The sequence below is a fragment of the Dreissena polymorpha genome, chromosome 4 (genome assembly GCF_020536995.1).
Source record: "Dreissena polymorpha isolate Duluth1 chromosome 4, UMN_Dpol_1.0, whole genome shotgun sequence".
Lineage (NCBI taxonomy): Eukaryota > Metazoa > Mollusca > Bivalvia > Myida > Dreissenidae > Dreissena > Dreissena polymorpha.
This window is the reverse complement of record NC_068358.1, coordinates 84020135-84045052: the sequence shown is the minus strand read 5'-3', so window position 1 is coordinate 84045052 and position 24918 is coordinate 84020135. Positions and strand designations below refer to the sequence as shown.

General features: G+C 35.5%; 2 protein-coding genes and 2 long non-coding RNA genes across 6 annotated transcripts; 2 read left to right on the top strand and 2 right to left on the bottom strand.

The window, feature by feature from the left end:
- Positions 1-501: 501 nt before the first annotated feature.
- On the bottom strand, positions 502-7618 carry LOC127876665 (uncharacterized). The gene is made up of 3 exons (XR_008048015.1): positions 7512-7618; positions 6959-7101; positions 502-911 (listed from the first exon to the last, which is right to left on the bottom strand). It is a non-coding gene; the product is annotated as an uncharacterized LOC127876665 (long non-coding RNA).
- A 1589-nt stretch (positions 7619-9207) lies between these two features.
- Positions 9208-13222, top strand: LOC127876236 (uncharacterized). Its single transcript, XM_052421297.1, has 2 exons — positions 9208-9372; positions 10051-13222. The coding sequence occupies exon 2, from the start codon at positions 10051-10053 to the stop codon at positions 11581-11583; it is 1533 nt and encodes a 510-aa protein (XP_052277257.1). The 5' UTR covers positions 9208-9372; the 3' UTR covers positions 11584-13222.
- A 397-nt stretch (positions 13223-13619) lies between these two features.
- LOC127876234 (uncharacterized) lies at positions 13620-17730 on the bottom strand. 3 transcript variants are annotated; one of them, XM_052421295.1, is made up of 3 exons: positions 17563-17730; positions 16699-16938; positions 13620-15935 (listed from the first exon to the last, which is right to left on the bottom strand). In XM_052421295.1, the coding sequence occupies exons 2-3, from the start codon at positions 16928-16930 to the stop codon at positions 14470-14472; spliced, it is 1698 nt and encodes a 565-aa protein (XP_052277255.1). In that variant the 5' UTR covers positions 16931-16938; positions 17563-17730; the 3' UTR covers positions 13620-14469. The 3 variants fall into 3 exon arrangements, 2 of the variants coding, with proteins under 2 accessions (XP_052277255.1, XP_052277256.1); XR_008047748.1 differs by lacking the exon at positions 13620-15935 and adding an exon at positions 15979-16476; XM_052421296.1 differs by lacking the exon at positions 17563-17730 and having other exon boundaries at positions 16699-17508.
- Positions 17731-17736: 6 nt separating this feature from the next.
- Positions 17737-23332, top strand: LOC127876237 (uncharacterized). The gene is made up of 3 exons (XR_008047749.1): positions 17737-18109; positions 18474-22353; positions 22481-23332. It is a non-coding gene; the product is annotated as an uncharacterized LOC127876237 (long non-coding RNA).
- The last annotated feature ends 1586 nt before the right edge of the window (positions 23333-24918 follow it).

Here is a 24918-nt window from a genome sequence, read left to right as displayed (position 1 = left end):
ACTTGTTATAAACACCCGTGGGTCTGTTTTAACTTTACCTGGCCGATTGCGAATACATAGCAGTACAATACATACCGCTTAATGTAAATCTTAACGTAAATTTTAAATCTTCAAATTATGTTATGTCTTATTAGAGTGGTGCAATGTAAAACATCTGCTCAAAACATGTTTTGAAACGTCAAATCATGCGTTAATGCGTGTTTATATTCGCAACAAACGATTTGATGTAAATCGTTGGTCTGTTATGTTCTTTATAAGCAAGTCCAGTGTATTACATATGTTTGCTAAAATGTAACTTCCGCTGTTTAATCATAATTATACACCAACGAACAAACACTTGTATGTTGTAGTCAACAAGGAAACAACGAATTTAGAGGATGATTTTTATTTATATAGGAAAATCAGGTTAATATAATATATTATGACAGAACATATCTCGTTCACATAATATTTTACGACAGTACATATCGCGTTAATATTATATTACAAATCAATTGATGTTATCTTTTAAAATGTTATTTTTATGTCGAGTTTGAAAAAGTCGTTCAATGCCTTACATCCTGACATAAATTTTTAGGAAATTTGTAATAAATGTAAAAAAAATATGATTAAAATGTTTGAGCACTCATGATATATAATGAAATATGACGCTTTACTTGTACAATTATTTATTCATTGCATGCAACTTCGACATTATTTGAGAAGTATATAAACGCATTGGTCTTCTGAAAGAATAAACAAAAATTAAGTTTATAAAAATAACACATGAACATATTAATCCTTGACGGAATCAGAGTTGTCATATTATTGGCTTTAAACACACTTGCTTATTTCACTGGAGTCTCGCAGATAAAATAATGGTGAGCGGTACAGGATTCGTTGTTCCAACAATTTGATGTAGGTGCCTGGTACTGAAAAATAAGAAAATATCCATTCTCATAAAACTCGCACAAAAATCATAACGATTCGCCAATGAAAAGACTGATAATTTTGGTCTCCAATGTCATTATAGTCATGGTAGCGCGCCCTGCATACGTAACCGTGTAATAGTTGACCGAATTTGATTCCAAACAAATCTAGGAAATGAAACGGTTTTACTTTCGATGTCAAAAGATGTTTCATAAATCAATGTTAAAACAAAAAAAAGCAAACGTTGTAACAGATGAAGCAGTTTACTAAAATCTAGAAGGAGAAGGGTGTGTGCGCACAGGTCAGACGTATGTTTTTGCTCTGTGAATATTTGTGTGATTTAACGTGTTTAAAGTGACGATAACTACCGAAAGATTGTAATTGCTAATTACATAAACCTATACGGATTATAACACCTTGTTGAATTGTGAACATTGTGGAAAGTTAGTGGTGCATTTAGGAAATAAACTTTTAACCAATTTAAATATTTAAACTGCATACAGAAAAAAGTAAAGTGTACACCTGCTTAAATAGCCGCTGGACAGTTACATGTATCGACAATCGGATTAACAGACGGTGGACAATGGTCAACACAATATCTAGGTAAATATAAACCGCTGTCTTCACTAGTAGTGTGTTAGCTATCCCAGTGTAAATCGAGGAAAACTATTAAAATGGGTGTTGATGCAGTAAAATTTCGTATACGGATTGGGTCTTTTTTGTCATCGAGAAGGCATAGACAATCTGGAAATAAACCTGGAAATAAAGATAAACATTATTCCCCGTATGTGAAATCATCGGACATCCACTTACGCGTCTTTGCCTCCAGCATATGTATTCTCCTTATACTACACTACCACGTGGCCGCCATGCATGCAGTCAATTTGTGGCAACCCTTCCGTTAGCAGGTAATAGCATGTGCCAGTTCATGGAAAATGAGGCTGACTTCCCAGCATGTTCAAATAGTGTAACATCAATCCACCAAGCTAATGTTGGTCTACCGCACGCTCCCTCGCAGGTAAACCTTGGATTTAACATTAAGGAAACTGTGCTTTTATTAGCAGGAGACGTGGAACTAAACCCCGGTCCAACGGAACTTGACGCGATTCTCGCAGCTATCAAGTCATCAGAGGCTAGTCTTTTGAACGAAATGAGGTTGATTCGCGCAGAAATGTCAGAAATTAAACAGGATGTCAACAATCTTAAAGTCGAAAATACAGCTTTACGCGGTAAAATAGGGACACTAAACACGAAATGCGAAAACACAGATACTCGTATTTTTGACATTGAACGCAACATCTCCGATGGGCAGGACCTAACAGAAAAACTGCGACTTGATGTGGACCATTTGCATAACCAATGTGACGAACATGATGATCTTATAAAGTCTCTCCAGGAAAATTTCGAATCTTTAAACCGTCAAGCGATTGCGAGTAACATGAGAATCTTTGGATGGCACATTGACCAAAGGCTCGATGAAAAGGAGCACAAATCAAGAGCAATATCAGACATACTTAAGGTCGCAAGCCCAACCACAAACTGGGTTCCTGATGACATTAAACGTATTCAAGTACTCAACAGCACTAAAGAGGGCTACCCTCCTTTGACCATTCTCACCTTTCGTTTTGAGGACGACAAGGCACGTGCGTATAGAGGTCGCGAAGAATTACGCAAGCAAGGCATCCGCATAGGTGACGACCTCACGAGGACCCAGAGAAATACACTAAGTTCCCTTCGAGAGCATGGCAAGTTTGGCTACTTCTATAAAGGGCAGCTGCACGTAAAAGATACATTACAACAGCCTACCTTGCAACGCAGAACCGTCACCGGTAGACGCAAAGCCCCACCGACTCTCATCAACGTTGACCAAAATGTACATGATGTGGGTGACATCTCCGAACACGTAAGGATGAATGGGGACCAAATCACTCCCATCAACGAATAGGAGGATGGTCAAGGCCTATCTGACAATTATTCGGACCCGCTTAATGTGTGCTGCTGGAATATTGAAGGACTATTACCATAATTAGAGTTCTCCGATTTTATTGATTATTTAAAAACATTCAAAATATTTTGCTTACTTGAAACATGGTATGAACATAACCTGAACAGTCTGAATAGTTTTCCGGATTATGTTATGAATGCAAAAAAGTCACTTCGTCTCCAAAATGTAGGTAGATCTATGTCAGGTTTTTGTGTGTGCGTTCATAACTCCCTTAAAAACTATGTGTCACATATTGATACCCCACACACATTTTGTATGTTTTTTAAAGTTTAAAAGTCCATTGTCGCCACAACAAAAGATTTGCTTTTAATCTTTGCTTACCTACCACCAGACAATTAACCATCGTATGAAAAGGAGCGCTTTTCTGGCATTAAATACCTCGAATATGCATTGAGTGAGCTACCCCTTAATTTAAACGAGTACTACTTTGTACTTCTTGGTGATTTAAACGCAAGAACATCAGATCAGGCAGACTTTATTGTTGATTTTTCTTGGGAGAATCTACCAATACTTAGGGAGTACGATGGCGTATTAACCAGCTCATTTGACAAACGTAATTCAATGGACAAAGTATGTTATAGTCAGGGCCAATTGTTATTACACTTTTGCATTTCAAACCATCTACTTATCGCGAATAGTAGACTTGGTGAAGATAAAAAGTATGGGCATTTTTCGTTTGTTTACGCCAATGGCAAAAGTGTCATTGATTATGCCATTTTGTCTGAATATTTGTTCAACGAGGTCATAAATTTTCGAATCGGCGAGCGAACGGAGTCATGTCATTTCTCGCTAGAAATCAAATTTAAAGGTTAAGTAGAAAAAACCACTGATATGCCGAACCCTAGGAAGAACCGCAAAACATATTGTTTTGAGCAAAACAACTTAAGTCTTTTCATGTGTTCTCTACAAGATACGTTTACAAACGAGTTTATGTCTCGGACACTCAGCTTTATAAATGATAATTCCAATAATATCAATAGTATCGTTAGTCATATTGTTGGTATCTTTCAACAATGTTCATCTGTTTGCCTCAAAGAATCAAAAGGCAAATTATCCACGCTCCGACCACAATGGTTTGACAAAAAATGTCGCGATTATAAACGGGCGAAACTTTCGTGTTTGCATAATTTCCGCGTTAACGCGTCGGAAACTAATTTGAATAAATACGTTCAGTCGAAAAAAGAATTCAAGGATTGTTGTAACCATAAGAAAAATCTGTTTTATTAGACCAAGCTTGATGACTTATGCGCACATATCAATAACCCTAAATTCTTTTGGAAGAAACTCAAGAATCTGTCCGGAACAAATAATAACGAAAATTCAATTCACTCTGACGACTGGAAATTGAATTTTGAAACGCTGTTTACGGCAAATGCGAACACTGACAATACACCGTCTGACCATAATATTACCAGTCACTTGTCCGAAGTAGAAGAAGAACTATTCAATGGTGAAATTACCGATGAAGAAATTATATTAAGTATAAAAGCTCTTCATGAATCCAAGAGCCCAGGTCAAGACGAAATTCCCCCTGCATTCTTTAAATATTCGCATACATTTATTTTACCAATATAAGTACATTTACATAAAAAGGGTGATCCTAACTCTCCTCAAAACTATCGAGGCATCTCATTGTTGGATATATTAGGTAAATTGTTTACTAGTGTGATTAATAGACGATTAACGTTCTTTGCTAACGCGTTTGCTAAAATACATGAGAGTCAATCCGGATTTCGAGTTGGTTATGCGACAATAGATAACGCGTTCGTACTGCAAACGCTAATTTCAAAAATATTGTACAAAAAACGCGGCAAACTCTACGTAGGTTTTATTGATTTTTAAACTGCTTATGACTCAGTAGACCGCAGTATTCTATGGCAAATCTTACAAGAAGCTAACATACAGGGTAAACTTTTTAATATACTAAAGGCTATGTACGAAAACGTCAAAGCTCGTGTCCGATGCAGTAACGGGTACACGGACTACATTGATTGCAAAATCGGTGTAAAACAAGGGTGTTTGTTCTCACCACAATTATTTTCCTTTTTTATCAACGAATTGGTACAAGAACTATTAAATAGCGACGTGAGGGGGATACAAATTGGACCAAATGATGCTGAAATTTTACTGCTTATGTTTGCAGACGATGTTGCTCTTTTAGCTGATACAGTTCTGGGTTTACAGCGCAAACTCGATTCATTTCACCAATGCTGCACAAGAACAGGATAACAGTTGAACATACCAAAATAAAAAATTATGGTCTTCAGAAAGGGGGGAAAACTAGATAGGAATGAACAATGGAGTTATGCGGGTTCTTTAATTGACGTTGTGCAGTCCTTCACCTACGTTGGTGTCTGCTTCTTTTCTTCTCTTTCATTAACTAAAATGGCTAATGGAAATGCAACTAAAGGGAAACGTGCCTTGAATGGCATATTATCGTCCCTGTATAAATATGGTCAACTATCTAATTCAGTCTTTTTTAAACTGTTCGACAGCAAAATAGGTCCTGTTTTATTACATGGCAGCGAAATTTGGGGTTATCAAGAATTACCATTTATCGAATCGGTCCACCGACACGCCTGTAAAAGGTACCTCTGTGTCGGTGGAAAAACATCAAATATCACGAGTCTCGGAGATTGTGGTCGATACCCTATTGTTATAACGTCACAAATTCGATGCATAAAATATTGGCTAAAAATAATAGGCATGCCCGACACCAGATACGTAAAAAAATGCTACAATTTCTTATTGAACACAAACATAAATCTCTTCTTTAATTGGGCCAATGAAAGTAAGGACTTACTAAGCAAAAATGGATTTCAGTACATTTGGATGAACCAGCATGTCTCAAACCCACTCAAATTTATAAATGAATTTAGAGAACGGGCTAAGTCCCAATACTTACAGAACTGGTGGAGTATAGTACATACATCTCCCAAATTGGAACTTTACAAACATATTAAGTCCCAATACGAACATGAAGCATACCTAGACATCCTATCTGTGCGCAAATTTAGGCGCAGTTTTGCACAACTTCGTTCCGGAACTCTTCCGATAGAAATTGAAACTGGCAGATATCGCGGTATAACTAGAGAACAACGGTTTGCCCAATTTGCAATACGGGTGAAGTCGAAAACGAATTACATTTCATATTAAAGTGCCCTGTATTGCATGACATCCGAAAAACATAAATACAACGTCAATTTTGTATAAACCCAAGTATACTCAAATTGTGCATACTGTTGTCAAGTAAAAATGAACAGACAATAAAACAAACTGCTTCTTACATTGTTAACGCCCTTGAGACGCGAACATTAATTCTTGAGCTTTGATATAACCTAGTTATGTGGGTTTCCACAAGACTTGGCTCTGTGTTAAATAATTGTAAAAGTGTACTTAGGTTTAAAATGTAGTTCCTACCGACAAAGTCCTATATTTTGTTTCGATAGGGCCTACTACTCGGTATACCATTTGTGTCAATTTATTATAGGCCCTACCCATATAACCTAAATTCCGCTATACATTTATTAGAATACTATTCGAAAGTCTCTTCTATTGGGGTAGGTTATATGCAAGGACTATAACGTTGTATATTTACTTTATAACATGTATATATTTCTATGTATGATATATATAATTAAATATATATGTGTGTATATATATGTATATGTTTGTGAATGTATGTGTATATCTATATATATAATATACATTTCCGCTCTACTAAATGCAAATGTTGTACAATCTTTTAGCATGTTATTGTAAGAATCGTTTACCACTCGATTATATGCTTACATGTTATGCCAACCAATTGTGCACACACCATTGTTTTGCATGGATTGTAATATATATGTGTCAGGGACCGGAGGCCTATATCACAAATAAACAAACTTGAAACTTGAACTCAAAAGCTCTTAAATATATTGTTTCATGCTTTTTATGATAATTTCCCGAGAAAATGTATCTTACGATAAGCTTTGAAAATTTGGCACTTTACAGTATAGTGAAAATAATAACAAGGAAACATAAAATTCGTCAGATTTCTACCATAATATCCATGCAGTGTTCATTCCCTCGGCTAGGTTCGCCAGGTCGCCATTGACTGCTAGAAGCGCTAACTACTTTTCCCGAGTTGAGCCACCGGTACATTCCAGCAATCTGCAAGTCCGAGGCTCCTACCCAGTAATTTTCTGGAAGTGATTACATTCTACATGTACCTAACAGGTATTCGATTTATCAATTCGACCCACCTATCGTTATTAAATAACGTTTACATTTTTCTTAAGTGCACCTTTTCTTGTCATAGATCTTCAATTTGCTATATAACAACAATAGCAACATGTTCTTTGCGATGTGATGAAAAATAAACAATAATCAATGTTGCTAGTAATACAGTTTTTGTTTAAATACTACAAGTCTTTTACAATCAGAACAATAACCTTATCCAAAACGAATGGCCGAATTACGTTTTATCACGAATACTGTTAACAAAACTTTAAATTGATAACTATGTTTAATGTTAATAAATGTAAATGTGTTTTATTCGATTTAACGCCTATATCTATACACAAGTGCATATTCAGTGGCGAACCCTCCTTACTTTGAGTTGCCTTAGATTGTTGATAAAGGAAATGATTCTCTTCCTGGTCATTGATTTCCACCAGATTCGCTTTTGTTGGAAAAAATGCCTGGTTGCATGCTACCTGTAATATAGAGGTGGAAGTAACCTGGCCGTTAATGTTTTCATTGGTTACTTGTACATAAGCTGTTCGAAATGATTAGGCAAGAGTTTGTGTTCGCGGTTCACACGGGGCTATAGACTTTATACATTTCCGCAATATTAACTTTGTGTTTGTATGGTATTGCATTTTTATTGACAAAATGCAGACTTAAGAACTTGGCGACGGCGTCCGCGAAAAGCTCTATTGAAGCTTAAAGTGTAACATCACTGTTTTTAGTACAGGTAATCAATTTTAAAGTCATAAATGTGTTTTATGCACTTAGTCCATTATGTTTATGTTTCCGAGCAACAACTCCATTTCTCTATATTTAATACCGATATTGAAATAAACATTTTCCACATGTTCAGACCCTTTTTTACATTCACTTACCAATGCCTCTAAAGGTTACCATCTTTGTTGCATGATTTTATAAGGCATGCGTGACAGTTGTATTTAAGGATGAAGTTTGCCTTCAACAAGTACATTTTTCTGTAACTTCAGTAAAAAATCAGTGAATAAAACCAATAATTCGGATCTGTAAAAAGCATAATTATGCCCTTTTGTACTTGGAAAAGGCCTGTTGATATTTGCGTACATCAATTCCATATCCATAGGTGTACTACAGATATTGGAATAAATCAAATACATGTACATATTTGTTCAGAGTCTTTATAAACAATCACAGACCAAGATCTATTTCTTAGACTAGCATTTCAGCATTATATCCCGCTTAATGCTTAATAAAATTATGTTAATATTTGCGGGCAAGTTAAAATTCAATTCTGTGCATGTAACCAGTATCTCTTTTACTACTATATATATATATATATATATATATATATATATATATATATATATATATATATATATATATATATATATATATATATATATATATATATAAAATATATAGTTTCAGATTGGGTAAAATGGTGGGTCAAACGTCCATTTTACCGCCGTATTGTTGGGTCTTTAGTCGATTGTCGGGTCCCAAAGTCGATTATCGGGCACTTGGACCCGACAGTTGAAGACCCACTTAATAAAAGGCTGCTTAACATCCTCATGACTATTTTTTAATTCAAATTTGCGTATGTAATTTTACTCGAATTGTCGGGCCTATATCTCCCATTCGCAAACTTTAGATCAAACTCCTCACGGCAGTTACTTCCCTTGGGCATCTTCTAGAATAAGGGAGGCCACTGAGCCCTTTTCGGAAAGTCGCATATCTCCCCTGAGTATTCTCCGGAATTGGAGGTTCTCAATCGCTGGCATTCGGTACCCCTCGCAGATTATCATAATACTTATCCGATGTTTGACGGAAAGGGCCGAGAATGTGCGATTGAATCGCTGGGTAGTATTGATTTCCAGTAACAATGGCGTCGAATGAGAAAGAAAACGATCGTTATCTGTCTGACATCGAAATTGACAAATTAAGTGTTGCACAATTGAAGGATTATTTACGATTTCATAATCATTATGTGTCAGGGAATAAGAATGAACTTGTCTTGAGGACAAAAGGCGTACAAAAGCTAGGATTAAATGATCGACAGCTGCACAGGAATGCGGAAGTAAATTCGCGACTTTCCAGTTTAGCGCCCCTAGCGGTCAGGAGGTGATTTCAAAACAAAGATGGCTGCCTATGGGGTCATGACCCATATGATATGAAAGCATTGAAAAGCGATAAATATACATTAAATTCACAACGTAAACATAATCAAAGGAGAAACAAACACAACAAAGGTAAATATATTTGTTTCTGCAGTTTTTTCTTAATGCCAGCTGATAATATCAAGTCCTTACATCAAAATTGACGTGCGCTGTGTTGAAAAGACTTGGTGGGGTAATGTAAACACATTGATATCTACGTACATTGAAATGAGGTAGATTTAGGCTGAAAATAGCGTCCAAATAAAATGTTATATGTAAAAATATTAATATTAAATAAATGTGAATCCTCATTGATAGATGACAATCATTTTTAAATGAAATTCCAGTATCGACTATCATATGTGAACAGTATGTCATGAATGCATTCTTTGACTTTATTAAAATCAGGGAAACACTAAAACATGTAAAGTCTGTGTGGTCGTCTGAATATAAAACGCTTCGTGTTGAGTATTGAATACTGCTTAAGCCGGTGCTAGTGGTAAGAGATGTTTAACCTTCTATTGCCTCCCTCTCATGAATGGATATGATAAAACTGAGTCGCAATTTTTTTACTTTCATTTTTGGTTTGGTTGCTCTCAAAGGATAAGCATTTCCAGATTTTTTTTTAAAATTTTTTTTTTCCATTTATGATAGGCCCCAAAAAATAAATTGATTGTTTCCGCTTTCCAGACCAACCGAATTTTTTTCTCCGGGCCCTTAAGTTTAACATTGAAAATGGCAATAACAGTGTCTGTTATGTTTATTTTTCAGATGCCTCATCATTGCTGTGTGCCGTTGTGTACTAGTGACTCTAGAGTGAAATCCTCGCAGGATCTTTCTTTCCATTCATTTCCCAAGGATGAAAGTTTGAAACAGAAATGGGTAAAGAACATTCGAAGAGACATTGGTAAGAACTTTAATTTGAACAAGCATACAAGGATATGTTCAGCTCATTTTGAGGGAACTTGTTATGAAGTGGCTGTGCCAGGACAAGTGCGTAGAAGGTTGAAAAAAGACGCTCTGCCCACAATATTTTCATGGGTCACGCCAAAAATTCCACGTAGAAAGCTATTCAGGGACAAAACACCTAAGACGCTGAAAGTGACAGAAAGTGGTCAAAGGTGTGTCTCTGGCAGTTCATTCATGATAGATCATTCATACTCTGGACCAAGTGACAATATGGACTATGTCATTGATGACTGTGACATACAGGATGTTTCTCCTTCGCCAGATACCTTGAACACTAGTAAGCAATCTTCATCTACAGATGACAGCCTTCAAGACATTGAAGCAGACCCTTCACCACACAAAGAGGACCTCTTCAAGCAGCACAAAGCCCTGCTGCATGCAAGATCTAAAGAAAAGTTTACGATTGTGCGGTTCTGTTCTTCTGATAGTGACATCAGATATTACACAGGCTTCCCTTCATACACAGCTATGTGTGCTTTCTTTCACTTCCTTCAGCCTGAATGTAACTTTTTGTACTATGTTGGTTCGGAAAATACTTCTCAAGGTAAAGCGTATGAGTTTGTGTCGAAGAGGGGGCCATCCAGATCTCTGTCTCCCCTAGAGGAACTTTTTCTCACATTGGTCCGCCTTCGAAAAGGTCTTCCAGAGAAAGTAATTGCAGACTTGTATAACTTATCTGAAGGACATATTTCGAAGATTGTGAATACCTGGATTCTTTTCCTGTTTGACAGGTTAAGGTGCCTACCAATTTGGCCGTCCCACAAACAGGTGCGAAAAACAATGCCCATTTCATTTCGGACTGATTACCCTGACACACGAGTCATTATTGACTGTACAGAGATATTCATTGAACAGCCGTCAGCATCAGTGTGCCAAAGGGAAACATTTAGCTCCTATAAACACCATAACACTGCCAAAGGACTCGTGGGTATAGCACCCAGTGGCCAAATTACTTTCATCTCAAGTTTATATGCGGGTAGATGCAGTGACAAAAAAATTGTAAGGCACTGTGGCTTATACGATATTCTGGAGGAGGGAGATTCAGTCATGGCCGACAAAGGTTTTGATATTGAAGAGGATTTGAAGGAGAGAAACCTATCGTTAACAATCCCCCCGTTTCTTGAGAACCAGGCTCAGTTCACCTCCCAACAGCTTGCGGCGACAAGGAACATAGCCGCAGTACGAGTGCATGTGGAACGAGCAATAAGAAAGGTGAAAGAATTTGAAATACTCAGACACACAGTCCCAATATCACTTTGCCCAATGTTGGAAAAAATTTGGACGGTTTGTGCTCACTTGGCCAATTTCACTGGTAGCTTATTTAAGAATAAATAAAAAGGTCCTCTTTGTGGTTCTGTCAGAAAACTTGTTTGAACAGTTACAATTTACAATGGCTTTTGTGGCACGCTAGATGGGAAGCCGGCCTTTGTGATTTTGCAGAAACTGAACAAGTGTTATTTCATATGTGTGTTCAGTATTAAATATTGTGTTAAAGTGTAAATATAATTATAGTAAGATTACTGAAGAAAAAAAAACAATATCATTGAAAATTTAATACAGAAAACTGTGAAAAGTCCTGAATTCATATGTTTATATTTTATTTTAACCCTTTTAGTGCTGGAACCAAACTTTAATGGCCTTTACTTTTTACAGTTTGGATCCTGATCAGATGCCACTAAATGATATTTTGATAGTGTTTTTTGAAAGAAAGTTAAAATGATATTTTTAGAAATTCAGCAGATAGTTAAAATTATATTTTTAGAAATTCAGCAGACGACATATTTCCCAGCATTTACAGTGTTAACCATTTGGACACGACTGTCAGATTAATGTGAAATATCAAGAAATGATTTCCATAATTTTTATTTTTGTCAGCATGCAAACCTGAAATTTCCCTGAAAATTGGCTCCTAATATGGATATGAACTAAATACTTAGTTAATGCACCTTGAATCACTTTCAATTTCATACATGTATAGAATAACATAGTCCATGATGGAACTAGAATCAGGATTTTTCAAATAATTATTGACTCTATATTGATATATCTTATAATAAAGTTATAAAACATACATGTCTGGTCCTCTATTTCATATTCTACTGCATTTGATATATTATCCTATTTATAGGCTATAAGACTGATTTGGAAAATACACAACATAGTTATAATATTAAAATTAAAATGTTGCCTAAACCCTTACTGCATAAGAACCTGTAAAAAAATTTAGTGACTTATTGATCTGCTGGCAATATTAGATAATGCACACTTAAAACTGCAGGTGGCCACTGTAATCCCAATCAATGCCAATAAACAAGGGGTCATAGATCCCCTAGTGACTGTGTAGACGAGAGTTGATCAGCTGGATATTGCTTAAGGCCATGTGCCATATGAAGGATGTCCCATAATTTATGACACCTTTTTATCCATTGTTGCCAAGGACTTCCCATAGTTACAAAGAATTTTGCAAGATGTTTATATGCAGATTTGTTATTCTGTATCATCTATATAGTGCTGATGAAACACTGAGTGTATGAATGTTTGGTCACATCACTTTTTTTTTAGTCATTATCATTCATCTTTATGGAATAGAAATTAAAGAGTTTAGAATGTCATTTAAGAAATGAAATAATGAATTGTCATAATATTATGAAGTCCAAACTAATGTTTATAATTTGAGATATAAATTAAATTATATATAGCTATAGCTCTACTTCAGAAAATACTTGTAATTAAATTTGATATTTAATATTTATATATCTTTTCCTAATGTTTGTGTTAATTTGAGATAGCAACATTTATTACTGCTATTCTTCAGAAGAACCAAAAAATGACCTTGAATATGAAGATTTATTTTAATCTGCAGACAATTGTTTTTTCCTAATCAATTGTCCTTGTTATTTATTAAAGCTAAACCTCTGTTAAAATATTAGGTCATCTCTTGATTTTGATTATTTATAAATGATGCTTATTTTTAGTGCTTTTATTTGTTGATATATTTAAATAATAATGTTATTCCTCAAATGTGCATAGAACGCTTAATAATATTTTTACATAGTACATTTGTTGTATATCTAATTGGTTTTTGAAAAGGTCCATGAGCCTTCTCAAACGAGTGCTTGGTGGAATCAATCCTCTCGGTGCAAAAATGAGGAAGCGATCAAGATCCATTTGGTAATGAATGAAGTCATTGAAGTTAAACTTGAAAATTAACTTAGTGTATAGAACTTATCGGAAGCCAAAGATCGTTTGTTTTTCAAATCATATAGAACCTGTAACTGTAGAAATTCAGCAGACACCATTTATACCAGACATTATATCTAAGACGAGAATGGTCACTCTTCATTCATGTTTATCAAAAGTAAAAACAGAAGTAAACTTTACACTTTTAATTCATGAATTTCCATATGGAAACATTCAAAATACATATCAACATATTATACACATAATGAGCAAGCATGAGACAGCAGTTTTTTAACCACATTTACCCTTTCAGTGCGGGAACCGAATTTTGAAGGCCTTTGCAAACAGTTTGGATCCAGATGAGACGCCACAGAACGTGGCGTCTTATCAGGATCCAAACTGTTTGCTATTCTGATAATATTCTTTGAAAAAAATCGAAGAAAATGCTAATTTTAGAAATTCAGCAGACGACATTTTAGCAGACGGCAAATTTCCCAGCATGCAAAGGGTTAAATTAAGATGACTTGTGAACTAGAACTTTACTAAACTGAAAACACATTTTGTCATGCTGATATATATGCCATTTGTATTCAAACAGTTAAAATACATATGATATAAACATATATTACAGATCTATAAAAGTACATTTTTACAATTTTTATACAAGGCAGTTTTTTTTAACCACAACATTTCAAACATGCAGTATTATTCCGACTAACTCCACTCAATTAAAGACCATTTTCACTGTAAGGAGAGCTGTGTAATTCCTGACGTAAAGTAATGAGCCATATCACAGGAAAAGGGACCTTACGGAGATTACGTAAAGTTTGAATATAGTTCAGCCTTTGCTTAAAAGTGCAGTCTGATAAGGATTCAACATCTATTCTTTACTGGATGAATAGCAAACTGGATTCAGAACGGACTGAGATTTTCTATCTGGTTTCAATCTACTTAAGGTACCTTTTCCTGTAACACGACTCAAATAATACACTAATATAAAAGGAATGCATCTAATAACATAGACTGACACTACAGAAAGCATTAAGAAACAAAGTGTGGCAGTAACTTGTTGAACCATATGTCTGACAGCTTAGGCAACATGACACTGTTGAAGAAGTGTTGGTCCCTTTCCACACAAACTATCATAATGTCATCAGGGGGAACAAACACAACCAGGTCACATGTTTCGATACCACAAATATTTAACTGTCCTTGAATCTGAAAGTAATAGTCATGCTTTTCATGTAGCTTGACTCTGTCATTGTCTTTTTTCAAATAGAATGATCTATTATTTATCTGTTTCTGGATTGAAGTTTTTCTATCAAACAAACTGTATGGACATTTCACTTCTACCAACTTCATGACCCTATCTTCTGTCAGAACTATTCGGTCAGGACTTGCACCAAGAAATGGAATGTTTGGATTCACTACCAGACCTACAGCACTGTCTGTAACATTTGTCTGTTGTGCATATTTAGCAAACGCAACATTCTCATACATGATCCCATGTTTTACACTGCGACTTGTGAAGTGCACCTTTTTTTGGTCAAATGTTTTACATGGATCAGTTGTTGACTTCATTCTACAAAATGTTCCAAATGTAGAAGATGTTATTCTGTACTTGCGCTCAGAAAACCACTTAGCATTTTTGCTTTGCATCCGTGTTTGTTTTTCAATGTTTTTAGACATCTTAATGTCACAGGTGATAAGTCCTTCATAGAATGTCTTCTCATTTTCGCTGAATTCATGGCAAGTTTTGCTGAAGGTACTGGTTGTTTCTTGTAATCGCTCAAAGAGCATGTCATTCAAGTCACTTGCATCACTTTGGGCTTTTGGTAACACTGGCTCACAGTTGTTGCTCCTTAATGTTTCTATAACTGGCAATTTCAGCCCACCAGTGTCATACAATTTAACAAGTTTTTCAATCTGTGTACTTGACACAGCTTTTGCAAAGTGCGGTACAGGATTGTGATATTTCACTGTAGAACACAATTCTCTCTTTGCCACTTTGAAAGGGTCATGTTTCACAAAGTTAATGTCACTAAACAAAAGTGGTTCGTCAGAAATGGGTTTTCGCACATGCCACATTTGTAATTTATCTGTACAAGTTTGGATGTCTGGAATTTTCTCCACTCCTTGTCTATGGAGGTCAATTATCAAGTACACAATGGCCACAACATGTTTGCACTGTCCATCATTACCAGCAGGACAGGTGCAAGTTGCCCACTTCATGGAGGTACCACCATTTTTCAGACACAAATGGACATGGTAGTCCTTATCCTTCATAGAAGGGACAGCGACACCCTTAAAATATATATATTTTCCGGATTCGGATTTCACGCAACTTAGTTTTGATACTTTGCCTTCTCGAAAAAGGTTGTATCCCTCAATTCTATGTCGTTTTGTCTTGACTTTCTCATCCAAGACCTTCTCGTCGATATCGGTGACATAGAAATCTTGACCCCAGCCGTTCTTTGGGGCAATTCTTCCTTGGAAAGCCAGTAAAGCTGTAATAAATAAATTTAACTAATTAAAGTACTTTGTTCAAGTTAAATGCTTACAGAGACTTTGTATATGTATAAGTTGCTGGTAAATAATTTTGAAGATAGAATCTAAATATTACAGAATTTGGCACCTGCGAAGACTGCATTTTGAATCTTGAAAAAAACTAGTTACAACTTTTTCATTATTAGTTTTTGCTTGGTATGGCTAATTTGCAAAAGAAGTTGCCAAGTGAATGAAATATGACCAGTGCTACATGAAATCCAACAATGAATGCTTTGATCCACACTGTCTCATCAAGATTCACATTGTCAAAAACATACATAATAATATAGGCTTTCACATAACGAGACTCCTTTAGTCGTTGTACCAATCATCTGAGCGAAAGTGACCAGATTTTGACTTTATAGCTACATGATTTATAATATGTACAACTAATAATACTGCCTGTTTTTTTGGCTTTAAATCATGCAATATACACTGTACAGGAGTATCTGCTTTATCTATACTGAAGCACTAATCCCAATAGGCACATGCATTCCTTGTCTATAATATTAAATGTTATTATAATATAATCTGCGTCACAGGAAAATGGACTTAGCGTGAGTGTTAATAGTTTCGATCCCGATCAGCTTGTGTCTTTAAGTGCAAGCTGATAAGGATCCAAACCGTACACTATTCTGTCAGTACTTCTAAAGATGCTAAGCTAACATTTTAAAACCGATCTATTTTCAAAATATATTTAAACACTTCACAGAAAATGTTTACCTTTGCGAGTCAATGTTGGATTTTCATTCATGATCTCTATACAACCAGGGCAGTTCCATGAAGACAAATAACCAGCCTCGTCTTCATCCATGTCAACACAACGTGGGTGAAACCAACCATCGCAGAAGTCACATTCAACCATCATTTCATTCTCGTCATTCTTCTGTCGGCACAGACAATACAGCTGAACATCTTTAGTAGAGCCGTCCCCGAGCTTACGTTTCTTCGACATTTTAGATCCTGCAAAAAGAATAACAATTTATGCGACTCCACACTCTGGCTCATTTGTTTTCAGACAAATACATACAATACTATTTTTTACTTGACTATGGCTTGTCTTGACAGAGAATCAAATTGGTAACCTTTGGCACTTGATGGGTGAACACTACCTCTGCCATTACACTGGTAATATCATTGTAACACACTGACAGTGACTAATTGCTGTGTGACACTATTATATGTTCTATCTAGATTTTAAACACACATGCAACTTATCAAATACTTTCGGACACTGAAATAGTCCTGTTACAGCATTTACAGTTGCACTGACTCAACCTAAGAGGCTTAGTGGTATGAATGCACTTCATCCTGTGTGTTGATGGGATTACTTTAAAATAATGATTGATTGATTTATGGTGGTAAACATTCATATTATTGTTAAAGTTCACTTATTAAATATTTTTACGCTGTTTCAAACATAAATTTAACACTTCAATGTATTAACTACCGATATGTAATGTATTTACATTACCCCACCCGCTCTTTTCAACACAGCGCACCGATGCCTACCGTCAATTTTGATTATACTAAATAGATGTAATCAGCTGACTATAAAAGAATAATTGAAGAAACAATCATATTTACCTTGTAGATGAGTTTAATTCTTTTTTGATGGTGTTTAGCGAACGACTTTACTGTATATATATCGATTGTCAATGTCTTCATATCATATGGGTTATGACCCCATAGGCAGCCATCTTTGATTTGATATCACCTGCTAACCGCTAGGGGGCGCTAAACTGGAAAGGGGCGAATTATGAAAAAAGGAAAACAGAAAAACTTTTTACGCCACTCGGTGAAAAGCTGCCACATCCAGATGTATTAAAAACGTTGAGTAGTGACTTAATGGACTTTCCTACATTAATAGATAGTGACATCTACAATTATTTTGTGCTGAAAATGAACACACAAAAACAATTGAGATCAAAAAATTGTATTATGTTTACAGACATAAACACAGTATTTTGTACCATGACATAAGTGACAAATGGGAACATTGTTTTGTTAAATGCAAAGTATTACCATCACTACCGAGTGCAAATGTGAAAGAAAACCCAGATCACAGTGTGTGGCTCTGTCTGTCAAAGGTCACTGGACAGGTTCATTCAGCGGAATGTAATTGCACAGCCGGGTGAGTGTACACAGTTTTTCATATAAGTTCTTGCAATATTGAAACGAGGTTATAAATAATTTATCAAGAGACATGCCTCTGTTACAATCCTAGTTGCAATAATCCAACTCCCAGCTATATTTACCCTCTGGGTTGTGAGGTGTACGAATGTACTCATAAACCCTCAGAGCATTCAAGAAGAACTAGTAGTTACGATCCCCGAATCGGCATTATACCAATCATTTTCATAGATCTATATACTGGTCACAAGCTATTCTCGGGATGGACCAGTTTCTGGGAAATTTTCATCAAAATTTAGATGCTCGAGCAAAAAAAAAAGTGCAGTTTGAAAGTATGTCTAATTATTATGTTTATATATTTTCAGGAGCGGAGAAGCATGTATCCATATTGGTGCATTTATGTATGCCCTTTCTGATCTCACTGCTAAAAAGAAGGACGGCACTCTAAGATCAACCTCAAAAAAATGCGTGTGGGACAGATTTAATAATCCCCGGAAAAGAAAGCGAACGCCTAAAAAGTCTAGCGAATTTACATTTCGGAAACATACCTTTGAGTCAAAATTAGAGCCAGTCGAAAATAACACCAGAAAAGAACTTCTTGCGATTTCTGTAAATGAGAACAGTTTCCGTTCAAAACTCGAAAATATGCAACCCAACAGCTGGATGGCTTTTGAACTTTGTAGAAGAGAAGGAAGAGGTGAAATTACCAAAGTTTATAGAAATTGGATATAACTTTAGTGATAGCGTAGATCTGAATAGTGAAACTGTGAAGGATAAAATGTCGAAAATGATGGATATGCTACAAATGGATGAACTTGAATGCCAAAGTATTGAAAAATTAACCAGAGGTCAGGGAAAGAACGTACTTTGGGAAGATGAAAGAAAATTACGTGTAACTGCATCCAATTTTGGTGAAGTAATTTTACTGAAACAAGAGACTGAAAGATTTAAAAGAAATTGAGTGCAATCTTTAAAGAATAGTAACAAATATGAATTTAAGATCACAATTGTGAATTTCTCGCAAGCTTACCCTTGCTCCTAGAATATGTTTTTATAATTTTGATGTCTCACTTTTCTCTAGAGATTAACCCTTTACTTCTTAAATATGTATTTTCAAGCTTTTGTAGTTCCTTAAAAAGTTAAATGTAATAAAGTACCTTTATTACTAAATTTAAGTTTTAAAGGCTTCATTTCCAACCCTTAAATACTGATGAGCAGCAAACAGTATAAAACCTGAACAGACTGCGAGTTACTAGCATGCTGTTCTGGTTTTATGCTGTTTTCACTGTGCTTCCAAGTGGAATAGGGTTAAATAACAAAAGTTAACGCCAGATCAGAAAATAATTTAAGTAACAACAGTACAGGACATCATTGAGGTCCCTCCTTTTTTATGTTTCAATAGTCATTTAGCTCTACAAAGCATATAAATATTGTACATAAAAGTGTATGAATGTATAAATATTTATCAACTGTTCATATTATGAATTTTACAGTAGTACATGTAGAATGCTTTTCAACGATTTGTGTACGGTTCATTAATACCATCACAACGTGATTGTCAATTGTTATTCCGCTAAATTGATTTGCTCTTAAAATGATAAATCATAAAAAGAACTTTTGCTATGTTATTATCCATCACTTATTACCTTACCTGTGTTTGGAGAAAAACCGAAGGGTTTACGATAATAATCTGTTTCAAAATGTTAAAATGATATGAAATTAATGAGTGGCAAGCATGAACCAAATTAAGAAAATCAACACAGAGGTATCAACAGCTGCATCTTATTAAAAATCTGTGCACAATGCTTTTTGTCCAAGTATAGATCATTTCAGAACCCCATTGAGTTAATAGACACCTTGGAAGCTTTGCTGGTATGACTTCTGCTTTACATCTGACAAGTACTCTGCAGGTGTTGCTACTTGTATCAGAAATCTTGGTTTTAAACAAGAGCTGTCACCATAGGATGACTTATGCCCCCTATATACGCTTGATAGAAGTTATGAGCATTTTCCCAAACCTAAATGCATATTTCGAAACCTAAACACGGACCCTAAGTTTAAGGTCAAGGTCACAGGGGTCAAAGTTTGTGTGCATATGGAAAGGCCTTGACCATATACACATGCATGCCAAATATGAAAATGCTATCTGAAGCGACATAGAAGTTATGAGCATTTTTCGAAACCTAAACGCAAAGTGTGACGGACAGACCGACAGACAGTCCGATCACTATAGCGACATAGAAGTTATGAGCTTTTTTCGAAACCTAAATGCATATTCGAAACCTAAACGCGGACCCTTAGTTTAAGGTCAAGGTCACAGGGGTCAAAATTTGTGTGCGTATGGAAAAGCTTTGTCCATATACACATGCATGCCAAATATGAAATTGCTATCCAAAGCGACATAGCAGTTATGAGGATTTTTCGAAACCTAAACGCAAAGTGTGACGGACGGACAGACCGACAGACAGTCTGATCACTATATGCCCTCCTTCGGGGGCATAAAAATTCTTGACGGGTTTATTGCTCCCAATTATAAATTAACTGTTGATTAAGTCTTCAGTAGCAGTACTAAACCTTAAAGACAAACATTTACTTAGGTATACAAAAGAAATCTGTGTTTTCAACGCTCTGTGTCAATTAATGTATGTAAACTTGAATCCAGTACAATATTTATCAGAATTTCAGTCTTATAATTTGTTTGGTCTTACAAAACTGCTTTCAAGCAAGAAAACATGTATAAATATATTGGCACAAACACACAAACGCAGAAACACAATTTTCTTTTTTTGCCTGAAAATGTTTGTATGGAATATGAGACAAGAAAATAATAATCAGTAACAATTTTATTTTCACAAATGAAAGCTGACTGTAAAATGTGAAATTAAGTATTATTCACATAATTACATAGTATATTACTTATACATACATGCAATGGTCAAACACTTCTAGTTAAATTGTATACTGAATTTCTCACAAAGTTCACTTGTTCAGCTTCTTATCAAACTTAATTTGTACTAGTTTTAAGGAGCCACTTTTCCAGTTTATATTAGCATGACTATTTTCAGTTTATAAACACACTTTATTTTCCGGGGACAGGTTTTTCGTGCTAACCCTGCTTTCATTCCAACACTGACCTCATCAAATAAACACTCAAAAGTTCCAGCAGTTGGGATACCAGTGTAGAACAACACCTTATCGTCATCATCCCTTATATCCTCAAAGGTGAAGCTAGGCCGATCCACTTGTATCCCAACTGTCGACGTTTCAGTAGAAGTCTGGGTTGATATACTTCTGGGAACTCTCGTATCGTCGGTTTGAGTAACCACAGAAATCAGCTCCGGTTGCACTTGTTCACACTGATGACGGATTATGGCGGGTACTGGTGTAAACCTTCCATAGTCATGGAGCTGAAATAAATAAATACATTTTTACAAGCAAAGTAAATGCAGTTTGAAGTAAAGATTATAGGTCTTTCTGTATTTTACTAAGGCATCACCAAACTGATAACTTCTTCAGTTTTTTTCTTTAAAAATGGGAAGAGCATGAAAAACAACTATCTATTTATACTGCCAAGTGCCCTTTCGAGCATGGTAGGCAGACATGGACATTATCGAGTCGGTTTCCTGGGAAGAACCAGTACTTGGTGTCCATGGAGGAGATAATTAGAATGCTTCCCAAGTAAGGAGTGAACCCACTAACACCCGATCGCTAGGCGGATATCTCATCCACTACAACACCGCGACCTTGAACTACAAATATTTTTTTATGTCCCCCACTATAGAAGTGGGGGACATATTGTTTTTGCCCTGTCTGTTGGTTGGTCTGTTGGTTGGTTGGTTTGCGCCAACTTAAACATTTTGCAATAACTTTTGCTATATTGAATATAGCAACTTGATATTTGGCATGCATGAGTATCTCATGGAGCTGCACATTTTGAGTGGTGAAAGGTCAGAGGTCAAATATATGTGGCCTAAATTGCTCATTTTATGAATACTTTTGCAATATTGAAGATAGCAACTCGATATTTGGCATGCATGTGTATCTCATGGAGCTGCACATTTTGAGTGGTGAAAGGTCAAAGTCAAGGTCATCCTTCAAGGTCAGAGGTAAAACATATTTGTCCCAAATCGCTTATTTTATTAATACTTTTGAAATATTGAAGATAGCAACTTGATATTTGGCATGCATGTGTATCTCATGGAGCTGCACAATTTGAGTGGTGAAAGGTCAAGGTCATCCTTCAAGGTCAGAGGTCAAATATATGTGGCCCAAATCGCTTATTTTATGAATACACTTGCAATATTAAAGATAGCAACTTGATATTTGGCATGCACGTGTATCTCATGGAGCTGCACATTTTGAGTGGTGAAAGGTCAAGGTCATCCTTAAAGGTCAAATATATGGGTCAAAATTGCTCATGTAATGTCACTTCTGCAATATTGAAGCTAGCAATTTTATATTTGAAATGCATGTGTATCTCATGGAGCTGCACATTTTGAGTGGTGAAGGGTCAAGGTCATCCTTCAAGGTCAAACATTATTTAGGGGGACATTGTGTTTCACAAACGCATCTTGTTTCAAATTATCTTTATTCAACAACATTTTGTATAACGATAAAACAACTCACTCTTAGAGATACGTCTAGTAGTGATGCACTGCTTTCAACCAACAAACCATCTGCCTCGTTCTCGAAACTCAAGTCTGGTGAACGGTTATCTGACATTTCCTCAGTTTCTGGTGTGGAATTCGTCTCATCTGCTTCAGGGCCATTTTCCAGAGTCTGTAAGGTAAACAAATAAAATTAAATCAGCACATCAAAGACCTAGAAATACACATACTTTTTCAAACTAACATGAAAGAATGATGTTCAGATACGTAATATTTATGCTTCTGTATCATGTTGTAAACACCGTCAGATTCTATACCGATAGAGTAACTGACCCATGTTCATTCTTGAAACCTCGTATAGCCTAGTGGCAACATATCCGCTTCAAAATATCAGATACCATTGGTTCGATCCTCGGCTGTGAGCTACATAAAATAAATCATGAACTGTGCCATGGGTATGTCTGCCATTATCCCATGCTTGATTGTACCACAAGGAATCACTGATTTGAATAGTAAGCTCGATTTAATAATCCATCGGAATCGTTTTAAGGTGATAATCTGATTACACGCAGTGCGCAATCTGATTATGTGATGACTTAAATTAGTATAAGTATTAATATGATTTAATAAGAATAGTATATGTGCCTTTTATACACGCGTTCAATGCCATAATACCGGTAAAATCATAAGTTGATTTAGATATCAGTACATTAAATAAATGTCTATATATTATAATCATACAATACGCAATTTTACAATGCCGAAGTAATGTTATTTACTGAAATAAGATCTATTTTCGCATGACACTGGCTGTATAGCAAGTAGTCTTATATAAATAAGAGCAACATTACTTCAAGCACGTACACTTAACAAAAAGAGTTCTCCGTTTAAAAATGATGGTATTAAGGTGTTACTAAATATAAAATACCCAACAGCGGGCGAGCGTTTAATGCACTTTGCGCTTGATGAATAATGTTATACAATTATTATGGGCAAATTTATAATTTCAAAACATTATTAGTTGTTGATGTTATTCGCGTTCAATAAATACATCAGTTCTTCTTATCAACCTGATGCCTGTTGCCTGCTACAGTTTCTTATCATAATTGTATAAACTACAATACACCATCAGCGGCCGAGAGCAGAATACCGGCCGCTAAATAAATTGTGACTTGCATCAAATCTCAGGTCAAATTTCGATTGTTTTACAATAAAATACTAATATTTTATAATGTCAAGCACGTGCACTTAATAAAATACGATATGTCTTTATTTATTGTAGAATTTTGCAAAAGTAAAGCGCTTTATATATAGCAATGTTTTATTATTTCTTTCTAGTTACGTAAATAAACAAAACATAATTATGTATATAACATTTAATATTTGTACATAATTTATAAAAATAAATACAATGAAACGTGATGTTTGTGAAGTGCGCGTGACATTGAACTTCGAGTTAAGCGAAAGATGCGAATTAAATTACACATAATTAAAAACTGATACTATTCTGTCAGCATGTTTTATACTCCATCGCGCCAATAAATTCATCAAATTGTGTATACAAGCAAAACGATGGAAATTATGACAGAAACCCAGCTTTTCAAATAAAATGACCCTTAACATAACGCTAGCAGACCCGAATGAATATACTTTATTTGAGTCGTGTTCTGAGAAAACTGTGCATAATGCATGTGCTTAAAGTGTCGTCCCAGATTAGCCTGTACAATCCGCACGAATTATCAGGGACGGCACTTTCCGCTTTTATGACATTTTTCGTTTAAATGAAGTGTCTTTTTAGCAAAAATCCAATTTAGGGTCGACACTTTACGCACATGCATTATGCCCATTATTCCCAGAACGCGACTCATTTAATCCAATCAGGTAAATAACAAATACAATAATAAAACAGGGGAAGTCTACACTGTGTATTAGCAACCTGCTGTGGTGAATATATCTTATCAGCTAAATACACAGGCACCTGGCTACTGTACTGGAAAAATTGGATTTACTGCCAAAATAATTGATTTCATTTATGGCTAAATTGTTGTGTACATGTAAAATTAAAAACGAGGATGTATCCACATCACCGTTGCACATTGTTATTAATTTCACAGTTATCTGTTCTTTATTAGAGATAGCCTAATTAAAGACGGCGCTAATAAAATGTGAAGGTGGATATAAAGAAATAAGGTCAATTTCCGCA

Excerpts from the sequence above, each read along its gene's own strand:
- LOC127876234 (XM_052421295.1), bottom strand. The coding sequence starts at position 16,930 with ATGTCGAAGAAACGTAAGCTCGGGGACGGCTCTACTAAAGATGTTCAG. Across the intron at positions 15,936-16,698 it reads TCCAACATTGACTCGCAAAG|CTTTACTGGCTTTCCAAGGA; the intron begins GTAAACATTTTC and ends TATTTATTACAG.
- LOC127876236 (XM_052421297.1), top strand. The coding sequence starts at position 10,051 with ATGCCTCATCATTGCTGTGTGCCGTTGTGTACTAGTGACTCTAGAGTG.